This window comes from Sparassis crispa (genome assembly GCF_003851025.1).
Source record: "Sparassis crispa DNA, contig_000012F, whole genome shotgun sequence".
Taxonomy (NCBI): domain Eukaryota; kingdom Fungi; phylum Basidiomycota; class Agaricomycetes; order Polyporales; family Sparassidaceae; genus Sparassis; species Sparassis crispa.
In genome coordinates this window covers 509,000-529,542 of record NW_020939759.1, presented here as the reverse complement: position 1 = coordinate 529,542, position 20,543 = coordinate 509,000, and the positions used below count along the sequence as shown (strand labels likewise).

Here is a 20,543-nt window from a genome sequence, read left to right as displayed (position 1 = left end):
ACAAATATCTCGCGTCACCTGTTTCTTCGTGAGGAAAATCGTGTCAATCATAGGTGGTCAAGAACTTCTGCGGCCTCCAGTGCACGCCGCAGGTTGTCCTCCCGCGAGTCTCCCACATCCAATGTATCAACATCACCCTCAAAACTCTCGGCACCCCATAGTTCGAACGCACTACAGCACATCTAGAACCATCGCGCGACCTCGTCAGCCAGGAAGAACATTTGTCGAAAGGAATATCATCGTACCTGCATGACCTTTATTAGGATCTTCTTTCCGCTCTCAGCATCTTCTTCTACCTTCTTGATGACCTCCTCGAGCACCCACTGCCGCAGCACGAAATGCGGGTTTGCTGCCAGGGCTGCTTTCTCCCTCTCCTTATCGAACGGGACTTCGATAGCACTGTTTGCACCATTGGCATCTGGAGAAGCAGCTATCCACTCATCACGTTCGCTCTCAATACGAGCTGCATAAATTTCTAACCACGCGCACCAGTCGCTCACAGCCTTGTCTCAGTCCAGCCGTTGCTGCTCAGACGCCGATGAGAGTATGCCAGAGATGTATTCGCCGAGGGCTGGGCCAGTAGCAGAGTCAAAGCTTCCTTCCGCCATAGTCGGGCAGAAGAAGGCGGGCTGCCTGAAGGTAGAGTGGAAATCGTGTTCATGTTCCGACATGAGATTGAACAACGGATGTGCGAGCCTCAGCTCGTCGGTGGCATCAAAGCGGCGCAGCGCTAGACGCTGCAAGCACAGAGAAACCCACTCAGTCTACATCCACACGCTGGAAAGCGGACCACTCTGCTTGCCTTGTGCATGAGCCTGCCATACTCGGCGGAGCAGATGTCCTGTGCGATGCGTTCCATCTCGTCTTTGACGAGCTCGGAGCCTTTCTTGCGCCATTCAGCGAGCTTGTCGGGTGAGGCATCCTCCGCCCATCCGGCGAAGACTGCCCTGTGGAGTTCTGCCTCTGCTCCGATTATTGGGGAAAGGGCTGTCAGAAGCACGCGGAGAGCATAAATGCTGCAGACGATGATAGTTCAGTACACTCGCAAAAATGAAGGGCCCAAGCTTTCACTGACATCATGAATGGCTGGAGCTGAATGATAGAGAGATTAGAGTATGTAGGAGGTGCAGCAGATTGCGATGCAAACCTTGTATGAGTACCTTCCTTCATCATCGGTATGATTGCAAATGTGGAATGGGTCGAAGACATCCATGAACACGAAAGGTCCTACCGACCGGAACTGTCGTTCATCCTCTAAAATCATTGATAGTCAAAAAAGCATCTCACCATAACTGATTGTCAGGCCAAGGACGGAGACACTACTCCACAACATCAGACAACAGCGAGGACAAGTACGAACAGCGTACCCACTTATCCGCGTTGATAACACCGTGCATGAATCCATAGGCCTGCCAGGCAGCAACCATCTTTGCATTCCTCCTCACGACCTCGAGTACCAGCTTGGTGCCCCACGGATCACCATGTTCGACGCCCTCTCCCCTCCACTGCAGGCCCTCGAACTTGAGCACCCGGTGGACGACCCACTCCCCCAGCACACGTAGGCCTTCCCAGTGCGTGTCCTGTTGACCTATTCTGAAGACGGAAGTGCCCTCGAGAGGATTTAAGGCTTCAAAGGAGACTATACGGATGAATGAAGGTGCCATGCGGGTGAGCACGCATGCACTTTCCATGCACTCGCGGGCAACTGGGAGCTCGGAGAGAGAAATCAGCGAGAGTGAGCAGGTGGTGGGTATAGAGAGTGCATGCATGGCTATGTTGAAAAGCGGATGTGAGAAAAAATAAATGAATACAGCAGTAGAGTAAATATGCACCTTCTGAACATAGATACTCGCGAATAGAGGATCTAACTACGGCCAGCCCATCTCCGTTGCGCGAGAAGGGCGTACGACCTGCGCCCTTCAACTGAAGCTCGTAAATCAAGTCAGGATCAGAGGGATGTGGCGTAGACACTGCGATCACAACTATGAGTCTGATACCGCGTATGGATACTCAACGGACTGAGATCGCCCTTCCATCGCCCAGCTGGCCGGCCCAGACACCAAACTGATGGCCACTGTAGCATAGGGACCAAGGCGCCCAGTGCGTCTCAGGGTCGCCGTCAGTGGAAAGTAAAACTGCATATCCACTAAGGACATCGATAAGCTCCTCGCGGGCTGCAGTGTCCTCTTCCGACACGGACGAGGGCTTTGCGGTCTCAGGGTTGGGATCAGTGGAAGCTCGCGCCAGCGACGGGGATCCGAGTGTCGCGAAAACATCGCTGACTTTCAAGTGGGGCACGCAGTCCCGCAGACCTGTCTCCGAGAGCCTGATGAGCACGCGGGGCTGTGCCTTTTTCTCTTGTAGAATTTCTGCAGACCGCTAGTCGGAGAAGCTGCTGTAGGCCGCTCGTGCAGGGCCTCGCGATCTGCGAGCCATTTTTCGACGTAGGCTGCCCGGTCGGCGATGGGCTCTCCATTCTCCGGCAGCGGGATCCGGTAGGGAAATGGCTGGGGGCACGGTACGACCAGCGAGAAATGTGCGTGTGGGGCGAGCAACCACGCCTTGCATTGCAGGCTGGGCGTCCTGGAGAGTGTGTCATAGAAACTCGACACTGAGGGTGTTTGTGGATCCGGGGTGAGATTACGCGTGAGGATACGGGTCGATGGAGGCAGCGGAAGTGCAGAGATCGGATATGTCTTGGTCTGCAGCATCTTCTCTGCAGATGAAACGGTGGGCTGCGCTCTTGTACGGAATTTCTAGCTGCGGACGAGTCAGCACAAGCTTACATACCTTACCACTGACCAGTGTGGTGCACGCGTACGATGTCCGTGAAAAGTATGTCGCAATCGATCGCCGGTATTGTTTCTCACTCCGCACCGATGGAGGGAAAACCGTAAAGGGTGAATGATACCATTCCAGAGGTATTAACACAATCTTTAAATTTTATTGACGGTGAAGAGGTACTATGACATTACCGAAGGTCTAGAGACGCCCGGCGGGCCATAACCTCCATACACAACTGCCCACAAGTCTACACTGATATTAAACCACCGAGACCACTTATAATCTCGCATCCTTCGGCATGCTCCTCATCGCCTGTCGAACTCCTAGATCTGCCAACACATCCTCGGCTAAATGTCCACTGATGGTCAGCACAGGAAGAGAGTAACACGACAAGGTATACTTACCTCCTCCAAGAATAGCATCGAACGCAATTGTTTGATGGTACTGAAATGCTCGACAATAAACTTCTCTCCCTTCTATAAGAGGAGGAGCATACGTACATGCGCAACCATGTGGCCCATTCCCGATTGAGTGACTCCCCGCCCACCGAAGATCTGTGTCAGTGGCGGTCTCCTGTGCACATCGCGTGCTGTACATTTTCAGAAAGGCGAACTGTTTGCAGAGAAAAATCAGCCTCAACAAATGCGAGCGGCCATCTCAAGGCCAATCAAGCCCTGGACTTACCCTGCCAGCATATTTGCCTGCTCCTTATAGCCCTGCGACGTGAAAAAATAAATATTTAGTGTACAGACAAAGTAAAGATCTCGCACCGTATTGCACATCTGGTAGGTGATGTTCTCCAGCCAATTCTGCACGCTCTCCGCCCGAGCAATCATTCCTGCAAGCTTACTCCGCACCACTGCTTGGGAGCTTAATGGCTTGCCAAATGCTTCTCATTGAGTAACCCACCCGTAGAAGAAGATCCAGTCATCAGTAGGGATAGTCACGAGATGACTCCCAGGAGATCCGCGGATCGATGGAGAAGACAGATGCAGCTGGTCGAAGAGAGAGATCCACTGTGAGTGTGCGATGCGCCGCTGTGAGGCGAGGTGGTTGAACTTCGACGTGCGTATCGCCGTCAGTTTCGAAGAGTTGAGTAGTGCGGGGTCACACAGCTTTGAGGAGTGCGCAGGAGAGGCCAGGAGGATCAAGGTAGTGTCCATCTCGCGGTCTAGAGACTGGAACTATGAAGCGGAGTACGTGGTTAGATCACCCGATGTATCACTGAGTTTGAGAGAACTTACTGATTGCATGACTGTATCCCAGCGGGTCTCCCACCTGCGCCGCCTCTTCTGCAGGTTACTGACAAAGGTAGGATGGAATTCCAAGTCCAGCAGATCCTCCTCTTCGCCATCCTCATCCTCGTCCACCTAGTCACTTTCGTCATCGGGATTGTCAGCGACCTCCCCGTTTTCGATCTCATTTCCATTTCCATTCCCGTTGCTGTTGCCGTGCGCATTCTCATGACCCCGGACATGCACCCAGTCCACTTCCTCACCCTCTCTGACGTACTGGTCCATGAAATGCTCCTCGCCCGCAGTCTCCTCACCCGAGGATGGCTCAGGGCTCATCTCGCGTGGCTGCGTGCTCTCCACATGCAGCGGGGCTTCACGTGTCACACGTCACGCCCACCCTACTGCCGCAAGTTCACCGTCTGATCGCGCCGCCGCAGTCCACGGCCACGCATCGCCAACGGCGGCGGCGGGAGGTGTATGGACTCGTGGCTCAGGCTCGAGTGGATGCTCATTGCCGACCCACCTCCCATGTTAGGGTGCCCCGCCGCCGTCGGTATGAAATCCCACGGGTTGTAACCGGGCCCGGGGAAGGGAGTGGATGATGGCGAGAATGTGGAGTCGGAGTCGTGCACTGGCAGCTGCGAGGACACCATCTGCGCACAATCTCTCATCTTTGGAATAGAGTTAGACTGGTCACGCTCACGCTCTTGCGGCTTGTCGCGCACCTGGCGTTTTGCCACCGCTGGAGGGCCACTGCTATCCTGGTCTTTGGGGCTCGACCTGTCTATGGTGCGCACATGCTCCACAGTAGGATCCTTCATGGCTGTGCACAAATTTTGAACCGAGACTGCGATGGAGGGGCTGCTGTCCACGAGGTCTGGCGGTAGACGTAGTCAGGAGCCTTCATCCGTTGCCTGGCCTATGGTCTTGGGACACTGCGTGGATGGAGCTGTCACCTGTTATATTGACAGCAGAGAAACCATAACCCGCACCTTTCGGTGATACAGATCTGTTCAATTTTAATGGACTTCATATATAGAATGGGCAAGCGTTTCGCAACAAGTACTGTATAAGCCATCCAGTAAGGCAGGCCGTCGCGGGATTCTTCTTCAAGGGCTCGCGCGTGCCGCCCGTTGTCTTGAGCCGGAAGAGCACCTGGCCGGGTTTGCCCTCGCGGTCCGGCAGTGGGAGCTCATCGAGCGAGAGCGGGGCAGGGTACGGGTAGCCTACAGTGTGCGGGTGCACGACGGGCTTCTTCGGTGGATGGCGGCGAGGGCACGGGGCGGGGCAGGAGTAACGGTGGACGGTGGCGACGCGAGGCCTCCGGCTGCTGCGTCTTGGCAGGGAGGAAGACGGAACGTTTGGGCTCGTGCTTGGGCGCAGGCTTGGAGAGCAGGGTGATAGCGGCGAGGGTGTAGCTGCAGAAGTGGGAAATCGAGGTCCTCGCGGATTCACTGAGGGGATCAGGGTGGTGTCATCATAGCCATAGTCGGCGTCGTGGCTTTGGAGGCCGATTCGGAGCGAGACGCGAGCCACGAATTATAGTGTCTGCACCTCTCGCGGGTGAGCCAGCTAACCCCTCGAGTGGGTAGGGGTGACGTTGCGAGGAGTATCGCAGGATGTTCTGTTAGTGCAATAGCAGGAGCAGTATCATGCATACCTTTCGGCCTCGGAGTTGGCCCAGGGACCTCTGGCAATCCGTAGTCATTTACGGACTTCCGGGTAATTTGATATCTAGGACATTGTTGGACTGTAACTCGAAATCTCTGTAATTAGGTCGTTGCGCGGGTATGGCGAGTGCAGCAGGGGTGTTGGAACTTGGGGGGGTGAGCACGTTCGAGTTGGTGACTCGGAGTAGCCGGACCGTGGCCTCTCGCGTCTGTCACGATCACGCGCCGATGTGACGTGCCTCCGAGACTCCTCCGCCTCATGTCCACGGTACGCCGTTGTCACGGTATGTGCCCAGGGTGGTCCCAAGTGAATACTAGCCTGGGGGGGAAGGTGCGTGGTTCATGTTTCTCGTTTATGGCTGACTAGGGTCCTCACCAATGCCGCTGATGAAGAGTTTCATTCTGCGACATCCTGTTCAACTGGCTGTGGTCCAAGCTTCGCAGTCCGCCAAGATAGGTCGACAAAACATGAGCATGGCCTCTCCGAATCTGTGCAGCTGCCGCGATATATGCACGTCTATTCGGTCATCGGCCCAGTTGGACCACTGAGTCGTCAAGGTTCGGCAGGCCCAAACCGCTTTTTCCGACGTTTCTCAAGGCTCTGATAGCTTCACTCCAGTTTCGTGGCTTCTATGCCTGTTTACAACACGTGGTCTTCGACACCTGCTGTGCTCGTGTAGCTGCAGCAAGCGCTGCAACTCACTGTCATCATGTTTTCAAACCCTGTGTGTTCCTCGCTTTCTCTCATGTCCTTCCTTTCACAGAGTCGGCGACGTCGAAGTGACACATAGTAAGTCCCAATTTAAATGTGTAGCTATCACGATTGACCATCTGGTGTGCTATACACTTTGCAGACAATACAAATCGCACGGACACGACATGTACTGAGTTCAATATCTTACTCAACCTTACACTAGGTGAGCTTGGCCTGCGGGACATAGAGGGAGTAACACCGCTGGAGTAACACCACGGAAACGGTCTTTGTATTGCATCTTTCGGAGGCGTCAGGAAGTTGAGGTACACTATATTGCTTTGTGCATATATATTCCTCCTTCATCTCGTTTTGTCAAAGATTTTGAAGATAATTCACGGAACCATGCCACTGCCTGTTAGCCGGGTCCGTGATAACGAATAATTATATTGCGAATGCAGTAAATCGGTCGTATGCAAATCTAAACCCCCGTCACACGTCGAGCACTCCAAGATCGCATTGCACATACCGGAGCTCCACAAGGTCGCAGTGTGCCTACCACGTAGTCCCGATGTCAATGTAGCGCGGACAAAGGAAGTCGCACAGTGCCGCCAGTTCGTCCCGGAACTCCCTCTCCTGCAATTTCTAGCACCATGTCCACGGTTACCTCTGATACCGCGGGCCGAAGCAACGAGGAAACTGGAGGCCCGCCTGGAAAATGGTGTAAGATTGTTGAAGGACGGCTTTTGTAGCAGATGGAATGTAGCTCACCCCAGCAACCTGGATAACACTCAACTCAATAGCTCGAAAGCGTGATGGTCGGCAAACTTGTTGACATAGAATGTGTGGAAAGCGTCGAGAGAATGATGTTCGTGCAAGTTCAGAGGAATAGTTCCTTCGCCAAAGACCGGAATTAGATGTGCCGAGCGGAGGATGTAGTCGAGACGAATGACAGCAGTGGAAGGTGATCCTTCCGCAGTTACGGCAGGCTTCACCATCCACATTCCAGTGGCATCGTCAGCTTGATCACCAATGCATTCGAACCATCGGACGAGTGCACATTGATGTCGTTTTCCATCGTACGTGAATGAGAAGAAAAGGAGAACACGGGCAATACAAGGGTCAACAGCGCTTACGATAATCCGATCATTTCTAGGTGCTGACTTCACAAATATACAGTCGAAGCGCGGATGCTTCCTACGCCAAGTTGGCGTTGCTCGGATGTGTTCTTGGCGCATTCCTCCAATGCCAGACGGATCACTTGGAGCATAGTAGACTGCAGCCGCAGAGTAATGGACATAGACCTTGGGTTTTGCATTGAAAACTGGACAAAGATCAAGTGGTATGTCGCATATCGGGAGTGCACTATATGGATTGAGTTGCCTGTATAGATAACGCCTAACCAGGGTCGGTAAGTCTGGTTGATTCACTTCCACGGCAAGATAATGGAGGTTTCGAGAGTGCTTCCGCTCTGTGTGCATTGGTCAGAGTCTGGACGTTCGTACACCACTCTGTAAACTCACGTTTTGTAACCGCCATTGTCACATAGCCTTCTACGGTTGGTCCTGGAAATGGAATTCCATCCTCACCTGCGTTTGCAGATTTCTCATTTGCAGTGTCATCCGGTGCATCATCAATGGGATCTGTTAGAGGCTATGTGAATCTCGGGGCCGAAACTTAGAAGGATCAATTCGCACTCACGTAGTGAAAGGTATGATGCGGCTAGAGCTGGGACATCAAGCATGCCACGGCTTGCAAAATCAACGCGAGATGCAGAAAGCTTATCTAGTGCCTGGTTGGTCAGGAGCATCTGACCCAAAGCTTCATTGCGGCTTGATCGTCTCCAGGGTTCTTTGACCGCTTTAATATGCTTTGCTTCGGTGATTGATGAGCAGAGCCCATTAGGAGCAGCAAATTCCCATATGAGAAATTTGTAGTGCCGGAGTGAATGTTGTCTAGGGAGTGAGAAACCACTGACTTTGACCCCTGCTTTCTCGAAAACAGTTCGATATTGATGAAAACGGCTCAAGGCATCTTCCAAATTCTCAAGGTCCTGGCTCGTAATCACATTGTGCCGTGCAATATAACAAAACTCAAGAAACGCGCGGATGGCGCGGACCATATCTTGGGGAACATGACCCGAGATTGCAGGGAGATAGACCTGTAAAAGTTGAAAACAGTAAAAATGCTGCGAGACTTCAGAAATCGTGAGACGGCTCCATGTTCACCTTCATAAGAGCCTTCGAATCATCTCCGGTCCACTGCTTGAAACCACGTCCTTCATGAAATCGTCGCAGCCCGGAGAATGCCGGAACAGCAGCAATCCTAGATACGGGATCAATCTCCAGGGAAAAAAAACAGGAGCCTTAGACATACCGGAGATCAATATCTGCTAAGATCTCCTTAGCTCTTCTCTTCCCATGAGTAACAATGAGATATTGTTCAACCCAGTCAACGAGATGGTCCTTGAAGGTCCCTTTGATCAGCTGATGCAGAAGATCGGGCGAGAGGAGTTCATGGATGTCGGCGCGAGGAAAATCGTTGGTAAAGGGCTGTTGAGGAGTTTATACATCAGTCTATCCACGGAAGGAGTATAACAGATCTGGATGCACATTCAAAGCTCGCCATGCCTGGATGATGTGGACGTGGGCACGTCGAGGTACATGTGGTCAAAGCATGCACAGCACGGCGGGGAGTGCATCGACGGGCTGCGCATTGTCCATGCCAAGATGGTGGACGGCATCCGCATGCTCCATGCGTGCACCATCCGACTGCGCCATGGCAGGGTCCGTGCCTGCACTGAAGAGCGTCATTTCGTACCTGCGCGGCACGGATGGTGCCTTCTCGAGTACAAGAAAAAAGTCTCAAAGCAGCTGGAGTCTGCACTCATGCCGTTCCACGCATTATAAAGGTCGTGCAACACTTACCACAATATCACCGACAAGGCCATACTCATCCCATAGGATACCTAGCTCGAGGTTTTCAACAAGTAATTCTGTATGCTGAGACGAACGACGTCCGGCACCGTCACCATCAAGATCTGTGTTCTTCGCAGTGCACCTGTCAATCAAGTGACATAGTTAGTAAGGTCTCGAACACATTGTAAACATGGCCCATACTTTGGGCACCAGCCTTGAACGATGCACGCTAAGAGTGCTTGTTCCGGATAGTCTGCAATATACGGCCCGAGCCCATAGATGACCCGTCTAAAATGACCATCGGCGCAACGTGTAACCTCCGGTGTTGTCATACCCGGCTTCAGTGACTCTAGAATTCTGGCGAGAGAGGAATGGAAAAGTTGACGACGAAACTTGCGAAACTTCACGTCATCAGCATACTTCCGATCGGCTTCGCTAAGTGTCAATAGATGTTGAACAACATTATAGAAGCTTGAGACTTACTTTTCGGTATTGCGAGGAAGCCGATCAATACAATTGCATTGCGATGCGCCCGCCTTACATGATTATGAGTATTGCCGATGCCCATATATAGCGGGTAGTACTCGTTCTGTCCAGTTGCAACAGACACCGTTGTTTTATCGCTGCCGAGCACGATAGGAACAAAGGCAGCACCATGTGTATCAGGGTCCTTGGAGATTATATCCTGTATATCCACTGGAATTAAACATATTACTCAATGTGGAGGGCATACTGCGGACTTACTGCCTGTTTCCATGCCCAGTCTCCTCCCATGAAATTCTTCAACTGGCGCTCGCCATCATTGAACTCACGTAGTGGGCCATAATCCATCTCGCTGTCAAAGTCCGGATTGGCTAGCATGTTTTGTGCGACGGTATGTGGGTCTCGGAACCAGACATCGTATTCAGCTGTCATCCAGGGTGGAACATTACCTGCAGGCAACTCGCCCTGGTAACTCATGTTGAATGACTGCCACCGGACATCGCCATGCTTCGTCGCATGAATCGTCTCATAGAGGTCCTTCGCATCTGCAAATGGAGGTTCATCGCCATGTGGAAGAAGAGTTGCAGCCCATAGGTCGAGAAGCTGATCGATATTACCCGCTGACATCTGCTCACGAGTATAAAGAAACTCGGCGAGTTCAAACTCTACTTGAGTTTGATACGGTGTCCAGTCATCAGTGGCAGGAGTAGGACGGGCCGCAGGAGGGGCATCTTTAGGTAGATACTTTCCGTCAGCATCACAAGGCTTTCCTTCAGGCATCAAAGTGCTATCGTCAACCTCACACATAAGACAAGATGGTATTGAACAATACCACTGACCGTCAATATATAAATGATATTCCGTAGTTACACCAGCTTCACGATAGGATCTTGCACTGTCCGTAGAAGGTGCCGGGCTTGGACTTCGAGTCGGTGGCTCCTCATACTCATCAACATCTTCGTCTTCATCGCTTTCGAAGTCATGCATGTCTTCGCCATCACTATAGGCATAGGCCTCTTGGTACCCAACCGAGATGTCCGGCTCTTCGTCCGAAACATGCATACTTGAGTCAGAATCACATCCCTCGAACAGATCCATCATTTTATCAACGTGCATCTCGCCGTTCAAGCTGAATAGGTCTGTGTCATCTTCCTGCGGCTTCTCATAGTCTGTATTCTGCAAGTCAGTTTACTACAGTAGGTGCACTGGTCCATAAACACTTTCCTTCGGAGAAGTCTTCACTGCGGGACAGTGATTCAGGCCTCTCGGCGACAAGATGTTCGTGGTGGGTCCGGATGTGTTTTGTACGTCCCGCCTTATTCTTAAACCAACGATGGCAGCCCAGTTGCATGCAGGGATACCAAAGAGGTGCATGTGGATGCCGAGCCATGGTTTAAATCTGAGTTCTGTCACGGTGGAAGGGACTTCGCACTTTGCGTCTCGCGGCCGATGGTAAGGCTGATTAGTATTCAAATAATAGCGAGATAATAGAATCAACTACGGAATTTGATGTCCAATACAAAATTTGTACAAACAGTAATTGGACGGAGCATCGAACTGTACAAATCCTGAATAGCCTCCGTCATTAGACGCTTGCCAGCGTGGCAACCAGAACGAGACACTCACATACTCCCTTCGTCCTCCCTGCACATCATGCCACGTACTACTCGTTCATCTAATGCCATGAAGCAACCTCAAGGCATCGAGGTACCTCAGCGTCGCTCAGCTGCAGATGTGCAAGCAACCAGGGAACAAGAGAAACAGGTAAAGGCGGAAGAAAAGGAACGACAGAAGCTTCAGAGGGAGGCTGCAAAGGAGCAGCAGAGGCTCGAAAGGGAGGCTGCAAAGGAGAAACAGAGGCTCGAAAGGGAGGCTGCAAAGGAGGAGCTGGTTCGCCAGAAGGTAGCTGTGAAGGAGAAGCAGGTACGTGAGAGAGAGGCTGTAAAGAAGGAGCAAGCACGGGCCAGGTTAGCTGCGAAGGAGAAACAGGCCGAGGAGAAGGCTGCAAAGGCACAGAAAAGCCACAAGAGTATTGCAAATCTCGAAGACAAGATGGCAATGAAAGATATTGACATCGAAGTGACCCGCGTCAAGGCTCGCACTGTAAAATGACCTTATCACGGTAAGTTCCGAATGTCAATCTGATAGGGACTCACTGAACCACTGTATGGTAGAACCATCTTCGGAAGTCGATGATGAAGGCAGCAAGATCAGCGAGTCAGATGATAAAGGTTCTCTTCTTACCGACTTAGAATCTGGGGTAAGCGAGAATGACCGGCCGAAGAAGAAGGCGAAAAAAGCGAACTTCAAGATGAGAACGATGATCAAAGACATACGACAGCAGCCAGCCAGGCCTGCTGCAGCAGAACCATCTGATGACAGTTCAAGGTCAGAAGGTGATGACGACAAGACTCCTGTCAAGCAGGAGGTGAGCCGTGGACGACGTAGGACTGATCTACCGGCATCTGGCGAAAGAATTTCATCACAGAAGAATTCGTGAGATCACCCTTATCATCTGTATCACGGGCACTTACTTCGTTTGATCTCAGAGAACCCACCACTGGTACTGTCAAGAACTGGGCGACAAACCTTTCCACCTGGGGCACTCAGCCAAAAGCACTGAGTCACGCGCGTTCTTCTACAAGTGCAGTCGCTCGTTCAAAACCTCCTATATCATTTGAAAAAGAGTTATCGCACTCTCCTGAGCCCAAGAGCAAGCACGAACTAAATGCAATTAATCTTCATGGCTATCTTGGCAACGAGGACGAAGGGATTGAGCGATTTGCTGCTCTCTCAAGCCCAATAAAGGGCCCAGGGAATCGTGTAACCAATAATGTCAGTCTCACTTTCCTTGTGTACTCAGTGTACTCACCGAAATGGTACGTATCCAGGATTTGGTTAAAATGAAGGACACGAACGCTGATGTCATTGAACTATCTGACGAACCTACCCCAAAGCCGCGAAGGATGCGGACTACTCAGACGGTAAATTCCTATGCTGCACAGTCAACCGCTCCCGAGTGATTGAAGACGCACATTGTCCACATAGTCTATGGTGAAAATTGAAGACGTTGACTCTGATGCTCAGCGTCTCGTGAAGAAGGAAAAGGTGACCAAAGGGAAGGCTCGAGCGCTCGTTGAAGCCATGGTTGTCGATAGCGATGGTGAAGAATTAAAGCATGATCTGAAGCCCAAGATCAAGGTGGCTGCACCTGAGAGCAAGACGTCCAAGCCCAATTTCACAAATGCTGACCTTCCACATGGTGCCGTATCAGGCAATCGTTGGCGCGGTACGTTCATCCCGACATTCGCACGATATGTTGGTAGTCTTGAGGATCCTTGGAACTTCGATGATGCCGAGATTGTCAGAGTCCTCCAGTTAATCTGGGACACTGTCTATCAGTCTCCGGAGGTCAAATACACTGTGAAAAAGGACGGTCCGGTTTTTTCTTTGGTGTGTTCTATTGTCATTTCACCTCCACAATTGCATGTTGAACAGCCATTTAGGCGGATCAACGCATGAGCGAATATCGTGCAGGGTTCGGCAGTAGTGCACTCACGCACGTCGAAAATTTCTTCAAGCAGATGGAGGATCTGAAGTGTTCACCTCATGAACGTCAAATTTTTGCGACGACTGTGCTTACAAACAACTGCTTTGCTTTTGAGGATACAATCGTAGGTGGCTCACTGCGCGATATACCGCCACTCACAGTAGTATCTTAACAGAAACTCACGGGTCTTTTTCGCTCTCCACCTATCTTAGAGACGCTTGCGTGGCATTACACATATATCAAGAATGCGATCAATGTTCCGGGATTGTATGAGGATGATCAGAATATAGGAATTGTCGGTGCAGTTGGACTGTCCGCTGCAGCTGTAAGTTTTCTTTCATTTCATAGTGCGCTCTTCTACCATATTTGGTTCTCAGGTGGAACGCATTCTCATTCTCTGGATGACTGGTGATATCCTACTGCATGATGATGGCCCACCCACGATACCGCTAAAGCTGAATCCATCGACGGGAAAGAAGTCCAACTATTCCACAAACTTCGGTGACGCAACATATGGCTCGCAGACACGAGCATATGCAGTTTCTGCCCAGAATTTGCCTGTAAAGAGGATGGCGAAGCTCGTCAGACTGGCGCGCAACATTGCAAACAGTACACCTAACCCTCACGTAGTCAGCATTGCGAGCGAGGAGACGTCTAGTAACAATCGCGCAAATCTTGTGGACGCGGGGTCCGATTCAGACTAGGTGCGTGCGATCTTTCATCCCCAATTGCTAATGCACACTGCTGAATCCAACCAACGTCAGAGCCTCATTTTCATTTCAAGTTGCTTTATACTTCTGGTGTTGGTATCACATTGTTTGTGCATTGTTCTTCTCTCCGTTGTCATTATAGACTTGTTATTACCTGACTTCCTTAATACTCTTTCCATTCGGCACCTGGCATTGAGTGTCATGTACTGCCTTAGTTGTCTTACAGACCATTTCTAGTTTCTGCTTGACAGGTTCTTGCTACATCTGTTTTCACCGCATCCCCGTTAATTACATCCTTTTCGGCTTCTTAAGCCGCTTTAATGCAAGTCCAAAAAGGATGATTAAGAAAGCTACTGCCACGATCAATCCGTAAATGCCATTCCTAAGAACATTAAGGCGACAAGACTCCGCGGAGCGGTTTGTTCTTTATCTCTTCTTAATGCTCTTCGTGTCTCCCCGACGAAGTAAGGTTAAGACTCTTAAGTACGATTCCATGGAAATCAAGAATGGAGATCTCCTTTATTAAGAGACCAGGTTCTTATTGAATTGACCGTCTTATGTGTGCCTTAATCTCTTAATTAAGATGATCAAGGAGGGAAAGGAAAATTCGACTTTTGCTGATGTACCTGACCGGTAGCTGGCTCTGGATACCCAGTGGGTATCTGGAGCTGGATACCGTGTCGGTACCCGCTGAGCACCTCGCAAGTATCTATCGTGTGACCTGGATGTGATCACAAGAGGCAGGTTATATCACATACAATTGCACAACATTGCTACACTACAGTACTGTAGAGGAATACATAGCATGTAAATTAGAATGTCGGAAGAGGATAGGGCTGGAACGCAAGTGAGAGGAATAGCACGTCGGCAGAAGGTGGCGGGAGGTGAGAGGGTAGCGCAGGGTGCGCAGCGGGAGTAGGTACAGAAGCTAGTAAGTAGCCTTGCCGCTGCATGCTATGAGTTTTGTGCTAAGAGAAATGCCGCTGTAGTAAGGATTTAGCAACTCACCAATTAATGTGATATGGCATGCCTCGCACGAAGTCTTGTGGATACTAGTGTTGCTCCCTTGGGTGTTTGCGTGTCAATGGAGTCGCTTCATAGATGTGTGAAAATCAGAAGCACAAAATTGGGTGTCGCAAGGAAGGGATGTCGCGAGACAATGCGTCAAATGAGCATGAGAGTGAGCAGTCAGAAATCGCGAAGTCAAAGACGCCCGTGTGTTTGAACAAGCCAAACAAGGCCCAACAAATGGCGGGATGAGCTCAACTTCTCAACTCTCCCGACTCATTCCAGTTTCTTGCGCACTCGAGTTTTCTCTTCTATATCACACTTATTTAGCTTGCTAGTGAGTATTAATCTTCTTGGAATCCCAAGATCTCAAAAGTACTTTTTTTCACCCCCGCAGAAACATTGCAAGGAGTGCTTGGGCCGATAGCGATGCCGGCGGCCGACGGCAACAGCGACGTGGACAGCGACAGGCTGCAGCGGGATGGATCCCTCAGAGAGTGCCCGCGATGGTACTTGCTCATTATCACCAGTACATAGACAGTAATTTGTTTGTATATAGCACTATGTAGACAAGTACTTGCTGGCATGCTGCTGCACAGTTATCCGCTGGGTATCCGCTGGATACCCAGTGGATAACCAGCTCTGGGTACCCGTCAGGTACCCAAGTCCGGTTGCCTGCCCGGTAGTTGTCCCCTGCCACCAGGCGGTAACTGCCAGTTACATAGAGGATAATTAGTGGGTCACTACAAAGTATCTACGGCAGGTAAATGACAGGTATCTTAGTCCATGTAACGAATGGTTAGTTGATTATAGTTACCCATTAGATGCACGGTATGTAATCAGCGGTTACAGGCTAAGTACCGGCCAAACCTTTTCGGACCCGGTATCCGCCCGGTACCCGGCTCGTCTGGTGGTGTAGCTATTGAAGCTGGCATCATCATCTCGAAGATTGCCGACGGAGTTACCCAGGACCCCCGCGAATCCACTGAGAGCTCCGATGCACCCATCCCCGAAAAATGGGCCGCCGGAGGCAAAATGTTAGATCTCCGACCCCCGAAAATGGCGAAAAAGACGTCGAAAGTTGCGTGCAAAACACCCCCGAAATGTGACCCTCCAACCTGAGGTTAGAACCCCCGAAAACTGAGGTTGGCTCAGGTTTCGGAGGATGGGCCTAAAGTTTAGCCATATGTGGTGGTTTGGGAGGAAAGTTCTAGTAATTTGGCTCACAAAAGCTTGGGTTTGCGCAGGAAGCGAAATTTTTGTTCCGCAGGCTGTCGAACGTAATTCTAGGTGGCCGAATGTTCGATCCCACATACCCTCGAAAACGGCCGACCCGCCGCCAGGTTGTGTGCAAACCCCCGAAACTAGGTGGTCGGCCACCCCCGAGAAATGTCGTCGCCGGGATCGGAGCTCTGAGTTGATTCGCGGGGGTCCTAGTTACCCGCAGTAAATTTTGTGCGCTCACGCTACATTGGGGGATAATTTTATCGTCGCCGCTGCACCGTCTGTTGCTGCTTGTGCAATAGATAGGCCAAGCTGCAGTTTTGGTATTTGGTAAGTCCAGAGTACACAGTAAGTTCTCACTACTACTCCAAGATTCCAAAATGTTGACCAGTGTTCACTCCTAGTATGAGATTTTGGCGTTCTCTGATAACCGGCAGATTCGAGTGCAGTCGGGCAACTTGGGGGAAACTTGGTGGCGGACGCATATCTCGATTTATCTTCCATCGTATGCCAATCCCTAATCTCATCGTCCTTTGTGTCGCCGCTCTATCACGCTTGCAACACAACTGACCACAGGGCTAGCCTTGAACTGCATTGGTATGCCCTGAAGCGGTGTCTTCGGTGTCATGGTCTGCTGGATATTGGTTGCATAACACAAATATTTTGATGTAGGTACGTTGTTGTTGAAATTCTGATGCTCTCCTAGATCTCAGGAATCTTCTCCGATATTTACTGTTGAACAATCGCTTGACGATCGCCACTCCTCCTGTACTTCTGTTGGTTGTGTGCTATTATCCTTGATGGCGCCGCCCGATGCTGGGATTTCCAGCGATTCGCACTGGCCCACCATGCGAATTAGAAATGGATACCACCATCTACTTGTCCGCTATGCACACTTTCCCCGGAACACTTCCCTTGGTCACCTGAGTACCGAATCTTCATAGGCGACAACTCTCGGTACCGTAATATTAAGCATCCGAAAGTGATTTGCATTATCTTCGCATGTTTCACCGGGCCGCAAACAGATCTTCTTACAAGTACTAGGCTGGCCTTCGTTATAGCCACTGGCAGTACGAAAGACGTCGGATGTGTGCACGCGACGTGCGTAAAAATGGTGGGTCGCCCTCCGAGTCGACGCAGAGTTCTTCCGGCCTACTTCAACCGCATCCATCGTGCTCAAGCATGTAGCAAGATCCAGCCTGTCACGTCTCGTAGAGTTCAGGGCAAGCTCTCGCATTTCATCCTGGTTAACTTTGATGCAGCATGTGCCATGATGTCCACAACATCAGACAATGCAACTTCCATATTCTCAAGCGGCCAGTGGACAGAATTGTCAGACAACTAGTTGTCTGCCTTCAAGCACTCGATTTGGAGGTCATCAATGCTCTACACATTGTAGGCGATTGCACGGCGATTGGTTTCATGATGAGTGAAATGCTACCTAAAGGCGCGCCATCTAACCATCGTGACTTCTCTGATTATCCTGATTTGTTCGGGTTGGGTGCTATATTTACTGCAACTGTACGGGACCGGGAACCGCTGAGAATGAAGGTGTCCCTTGTGACCTGTATGCGCGCACATCCTACGGCAACACCGTTCCTCAGGAACTCATCGCATGGCGCAGCGGCGCGGTCGAGCATCATACGAATAGACGCCACATTTATAGAATCCGACTGGCATCCTAGTTCCGCAAGCGCGTATAAAGGATGCGGGTTAAGAGTCCCGCAAATGATTTCTCAGACTTCTTTCCCCAGCCTAACCCACGGGCTCGATACCAGCGTTTTCTGGCTCCAACATGTCTTCTGCCGCAGTCCTTGAGAAAGCCGAAGGAGATCCCAGTCGTTTTGAAGATGCAGCAAGCTTTGAGAAAGGGAAACAATATGGGAATCTGACCGCGTTGGCCCAGGCAGCGGCGACAGAACGTGCCCTAACGCCCCTACAAGCCATCCGTACCTACTGGCGGGCATTCTTCTGGAGTATATTCATGTGCATGGGTGCCTTGCTCTGGGGTTATGATTCACAGGTGAGAATGTACTGAATGTTGCTGGTCACTGGTGAGTTCGAGGTCTGGACTTGCAGGTTGGTGGAGGTCTTTTGTCAGTTCCATCTTTCCGACGGGACTTCGGATATGAGGCGGATGGTGGATGGGTCCTGGCTGCTAGATGGCAGAGCGCATTTAACAGTATCAGTTCTATTGGGGGTATGTTCGGCGGTCTTTCACTCGGTTACATATCCGATAAATTTGGGTGAGACTCGGCGCTTCTTACTCATTGATACCGTTATTCATCTCTCCATTCGTCCATCGTAGACGCCGTGGTGCCGTCGTTCTTTGCTGCTTAGTGTCCATTACCGGAATCTTCATTCAATTCTTCACCCCTCCGCACAAGAATGGAATGCTCCTTGCAGGCAAACTCATCAATGGCTATGCGCTAGGTAAGTCTCGTGCACCTCAGAGACGATTATCATTGATTTTGGGTTTTCCATAGGCATGTATGTATCAGGTGCCAGTGCTTATAGTGCGGAAGTGTCTCCTTTGGCACTTCGTGGCATCACTACTGCGTCAGTCAACTTGTGGATTGATCGTGAGTGCGGATCTTGTGGGTCAGTGACGAGAGTAGCATCTAACATCATTGCACTCCAAATAGTTGGTCAATTGTGAGCGGAACAAATGCTTATAAGATATCCCTTGTAACCGTGCCTAACAGCATGTCCAATGGTGTCATTGAGGGTACTGGCAACTTCTCGAGTGCCTACGCTTACAGGTTGCCTTTGTATGTTCCGCAAGCTTTCCAGTTTTTGATGCTTTCTCTTACGTTCCGTCCCACAGTGCGTTGCAATGGATCTTCCCTGCCATTCTTCTGGCTGGTCTTCCTTTCGCTCCAGAGTCACCTTGGTGGCTTGTGCGCAAGGGCCGTGTGGAAGATGCACGCAAGGTGATCATCCGGCTAGCTGGTGACAGCACCGATATCGATCTGCAATTGCATCAGATCTGTGAGACGATCGAGCTTGAGGAGACGTATGCTGCGAATTCGACGTACATGGATTGCTTCAGAGGTCCATGACACTTGTCATGTCTCGAGAGCACAGATACTAACCAGACTTCTAGGTGTCAATCTCAGGCGTACCGTCATTGCATCCATGGTGTTTGTGCTCCAACAGGCAGCCGGTGTCGTCTTTGTGCTCGGTTTCAGCACGTACTTCTTTGAATTAGCAGGTTTCGCGGATAGTAAGGCATTCCAGCTGGGTGTCGGCGTCACTGCTCTCGGAGTATGTATTTGCACTAAGTTTCTGTACTATCATTTCACTCACCAGAAGTATGAATTTTGCAGGTCGTCGGTAACTTGCTTACGTTTTATACCGTCAACCGATATGGACGTCGTTTCATCTTTAACTGGACCATGCTCGCGTGTACAGTCGTACTCTTCCTCATTGGGTTCCTGTCTATTCCTACCTCACAGGGCGCTAAGTGGGCTATGTCTATCTTCGTGAGTTTCCTGACATTTGTCCAAAAACTCTGACGAATGAATCACTTCCATCGGTAGACTCTGGTGTATAACTTCATCTATCAGACGGGCATGTGCGTCTAATAGTACGGCTCATATGTCCGCAGTTTCTGACTATCTCTGTGCAGTGGTCCTCTCGGCTACGTTATCTTCGCTGAAGTCTCTAGTGCGAAACTTAGGTCTAAGACCATTGGTCTTGGTATTTTGACCAATTCAATGTGCGGCATGGTGGCAAACATTGTCATCCCCTACCTGTTAGTGACTGCAGTCTACAGTAGTATTTATCTCTCACCATACTGACCTCCGACAGCGTGAACCCCGACGAGGCCAACTTGGGTGGCAAGGTCGGTTTCATTTTCGGGGGTCTCGCTGCATTCGGCACGATTTGGGCGTGGTTCTATATCCCTGAGACCAAGGGCCTCACCGTAGATCAGTGAGTACACTTCGCTATCCGACCTCCGTTGAATGCGGGTGAACCGCGCATCGCAGGATCGATACACTGTTCGAACGTGGCATCTCTCCGCGTCATTTCCAGTCAATAAATCTTGAGGAGGAGGAAGTGCCGGAGGTGAAGGCTTGATGACATGACGACCATCGTGCAGATACGCCCTTTTGTAAACGCTTTACGACGATACTTCTACCACTGAAAGCTGTGATGACTGGGAATTTCCGAATGGGTATTTTTATTTTCGCGGTCACTAGCAATCTGCGGGAGTAAGTATGATGCATGATATATCACGTACTACAACTTCCGAGTCTCTTAATGA

The 20,543-nt window shown here is 50.7% G+C and overlaps 7 protein-coding genes across 7 annotated transcripts; 2 read left to right on the top strand and 5 right to left on the bottom strand.

Annotated features, from left to right (window-relative positions):
• Positions 1-509: 509 nt before the first annotated feature.
• On the bottom strand, positions 510-2,711 carry SCP_1301770 (UPF0061 protein; the record flags this gene model as incomplete). The annotated part of the gene is made up of 9 exons (XM_027763474.1): positions 510-737; positions 791-1,016; positions 1,076-1,092; positions 1,148-1,227; positions 1,288-1,319; positions 1,372-1,771; positions 1,833-1,970; positions 2,016-2,312; positions 2,378-2,711. 9 exons carry the CDS (start codon positions 2,709-2,711, stop codon positions 510-512), a joined length of 1,752 nt encoding a protein of 583 aa, XP_027619275.1.
• A 966-nt stretch (positions 2,712-3,677) lies between these two features.
• On the bottom strand, positions 3,678-4,037 carry SCP_1301760 (hypothetical protein; the record flags this gene model as incomplete). The annotated part of the gene is made up of 2 exons (XM_027763473.1): positions 3,678-3,968; positions 4,029-4,037. 2 exons carry the CDS (start codon positions 4,035-4,037, stop codon positions 3,678-3,680), a joined length of 300 nt encoding a protein of 99 aa, XP_027619274.1.
• A 117-nt stretch (positions 4,038-4,154) lies between these two features.
• SCP_1301750 (hypothetical protein) lies at positions 4,155-4,355 on the bottom strand (the record flags this gene model as incomplete). The annotated part of the gene is made up of 1 exon (XM_027763472.1): positions 4,155-4,355. The coding sequence occupies one exon, from the start codon at positions 4,353-4,355 to the stop codon at positions 4,155-4,157; it is 201 nt and encodes a 66-aa protein (XP_027619273.1).
• Positions 4,356-4,417: 62 nt separating this feature from the next.
• SCP_1301740 (hypothetical protein) lies at positions 4,418-4,840 on the bottom strand (the record flags this gene model as incomplete). The annotated part of the gene is made up of 1 exon (XM_027763471.1): positions 4,418-4,840. The coding sequence occupies one exon, from the start codon at positions 4,838-4,840 to the stop codon at positions 4,418-4,420; it is 423 nt and encodes a 140-aa protein (XP_027619272.1).
• A 2,331-nt stretch (positions 4,841-7,171) lies between these two features.
• SCP_1301730 (hypothetical protein) lies at positions 7,172-10,843 on the bottom strand (the record flags this gene model as incomplete). Its single annotated transcript, XM_027763470.1, has 10 exons — positions 7,172-7,851; positions 7,904-8,023; positions 8,082-8,541; positions 8,609-8,705; positions 8,757-8,932; positions 9,308-9,440; positions 9,500-9,728; positions 9,782-9,983; positions 10,043-10,551; positions 10,621-10,843. 10 exons carry the CDS (start codon positions 10,841-10,843, stop codon positions 7,172-7,174), a joined length of 2,829 nt encoding a protein of 942 aa, XP_027619271.1.
• A 591-nt stretch (positions 10,844-11,434) lies between these two features.
• SCP_1301720 (hypothetical protein) lies at positions 11,435-14,035 on the top strand (the record flags this gene model as incomplete). The annotated part of the gene is made up of 8 exons (XM_027763469.1): positions 11,435-11,810; positions 11,956-12,277; positions 12,331-12,616; positions 12,673-12,765; positions 12,830-13,234; positions 13,288-13,455; positions 13,507-13,656; positions 13,709-14,035. The coding sequence occupies 8 exons, from the start codon at positions 11,435-11,437 to the stop codon at positions 14,033-14,035; spliced, it is 2,127 nt and encodes a 708-aa protein (XP_027619270.1).
• Positions 14,036-18,068: 4,033 nt separating this feature from the next.
• On the top strand, positions 18,069-20,356 carry SCP_1301710 (General alpha-glucoside permease; the record flags this gene model as incomplete). Its single annotated transcript, XM_027763468.1, has 13 exons — positions 18,069-18,296; positions 18,353-18,519; positions 18,582-18,706; positions 18,760-18,855; positions 18,919-18,928; positions 18,979-19,044; positions 19,101-19,327; positions 19,380-19,540; positions 19,603-19,758; positions 19,816-19,850; positions 19,905-20,030; positions 20,087-20,209; positions 20,266-20,356. The coding sequence occupies 13 exons, from the start codon at positions 18,069-18,071 to the stop codon at positions 20,354-20,356; spliced, it is 1,611 nt and encodes a 536-aa protein (XP_027619269.1).
• Between the last annotated feature and the right edge of the window lie 187 nt (positions 20,357-20,543).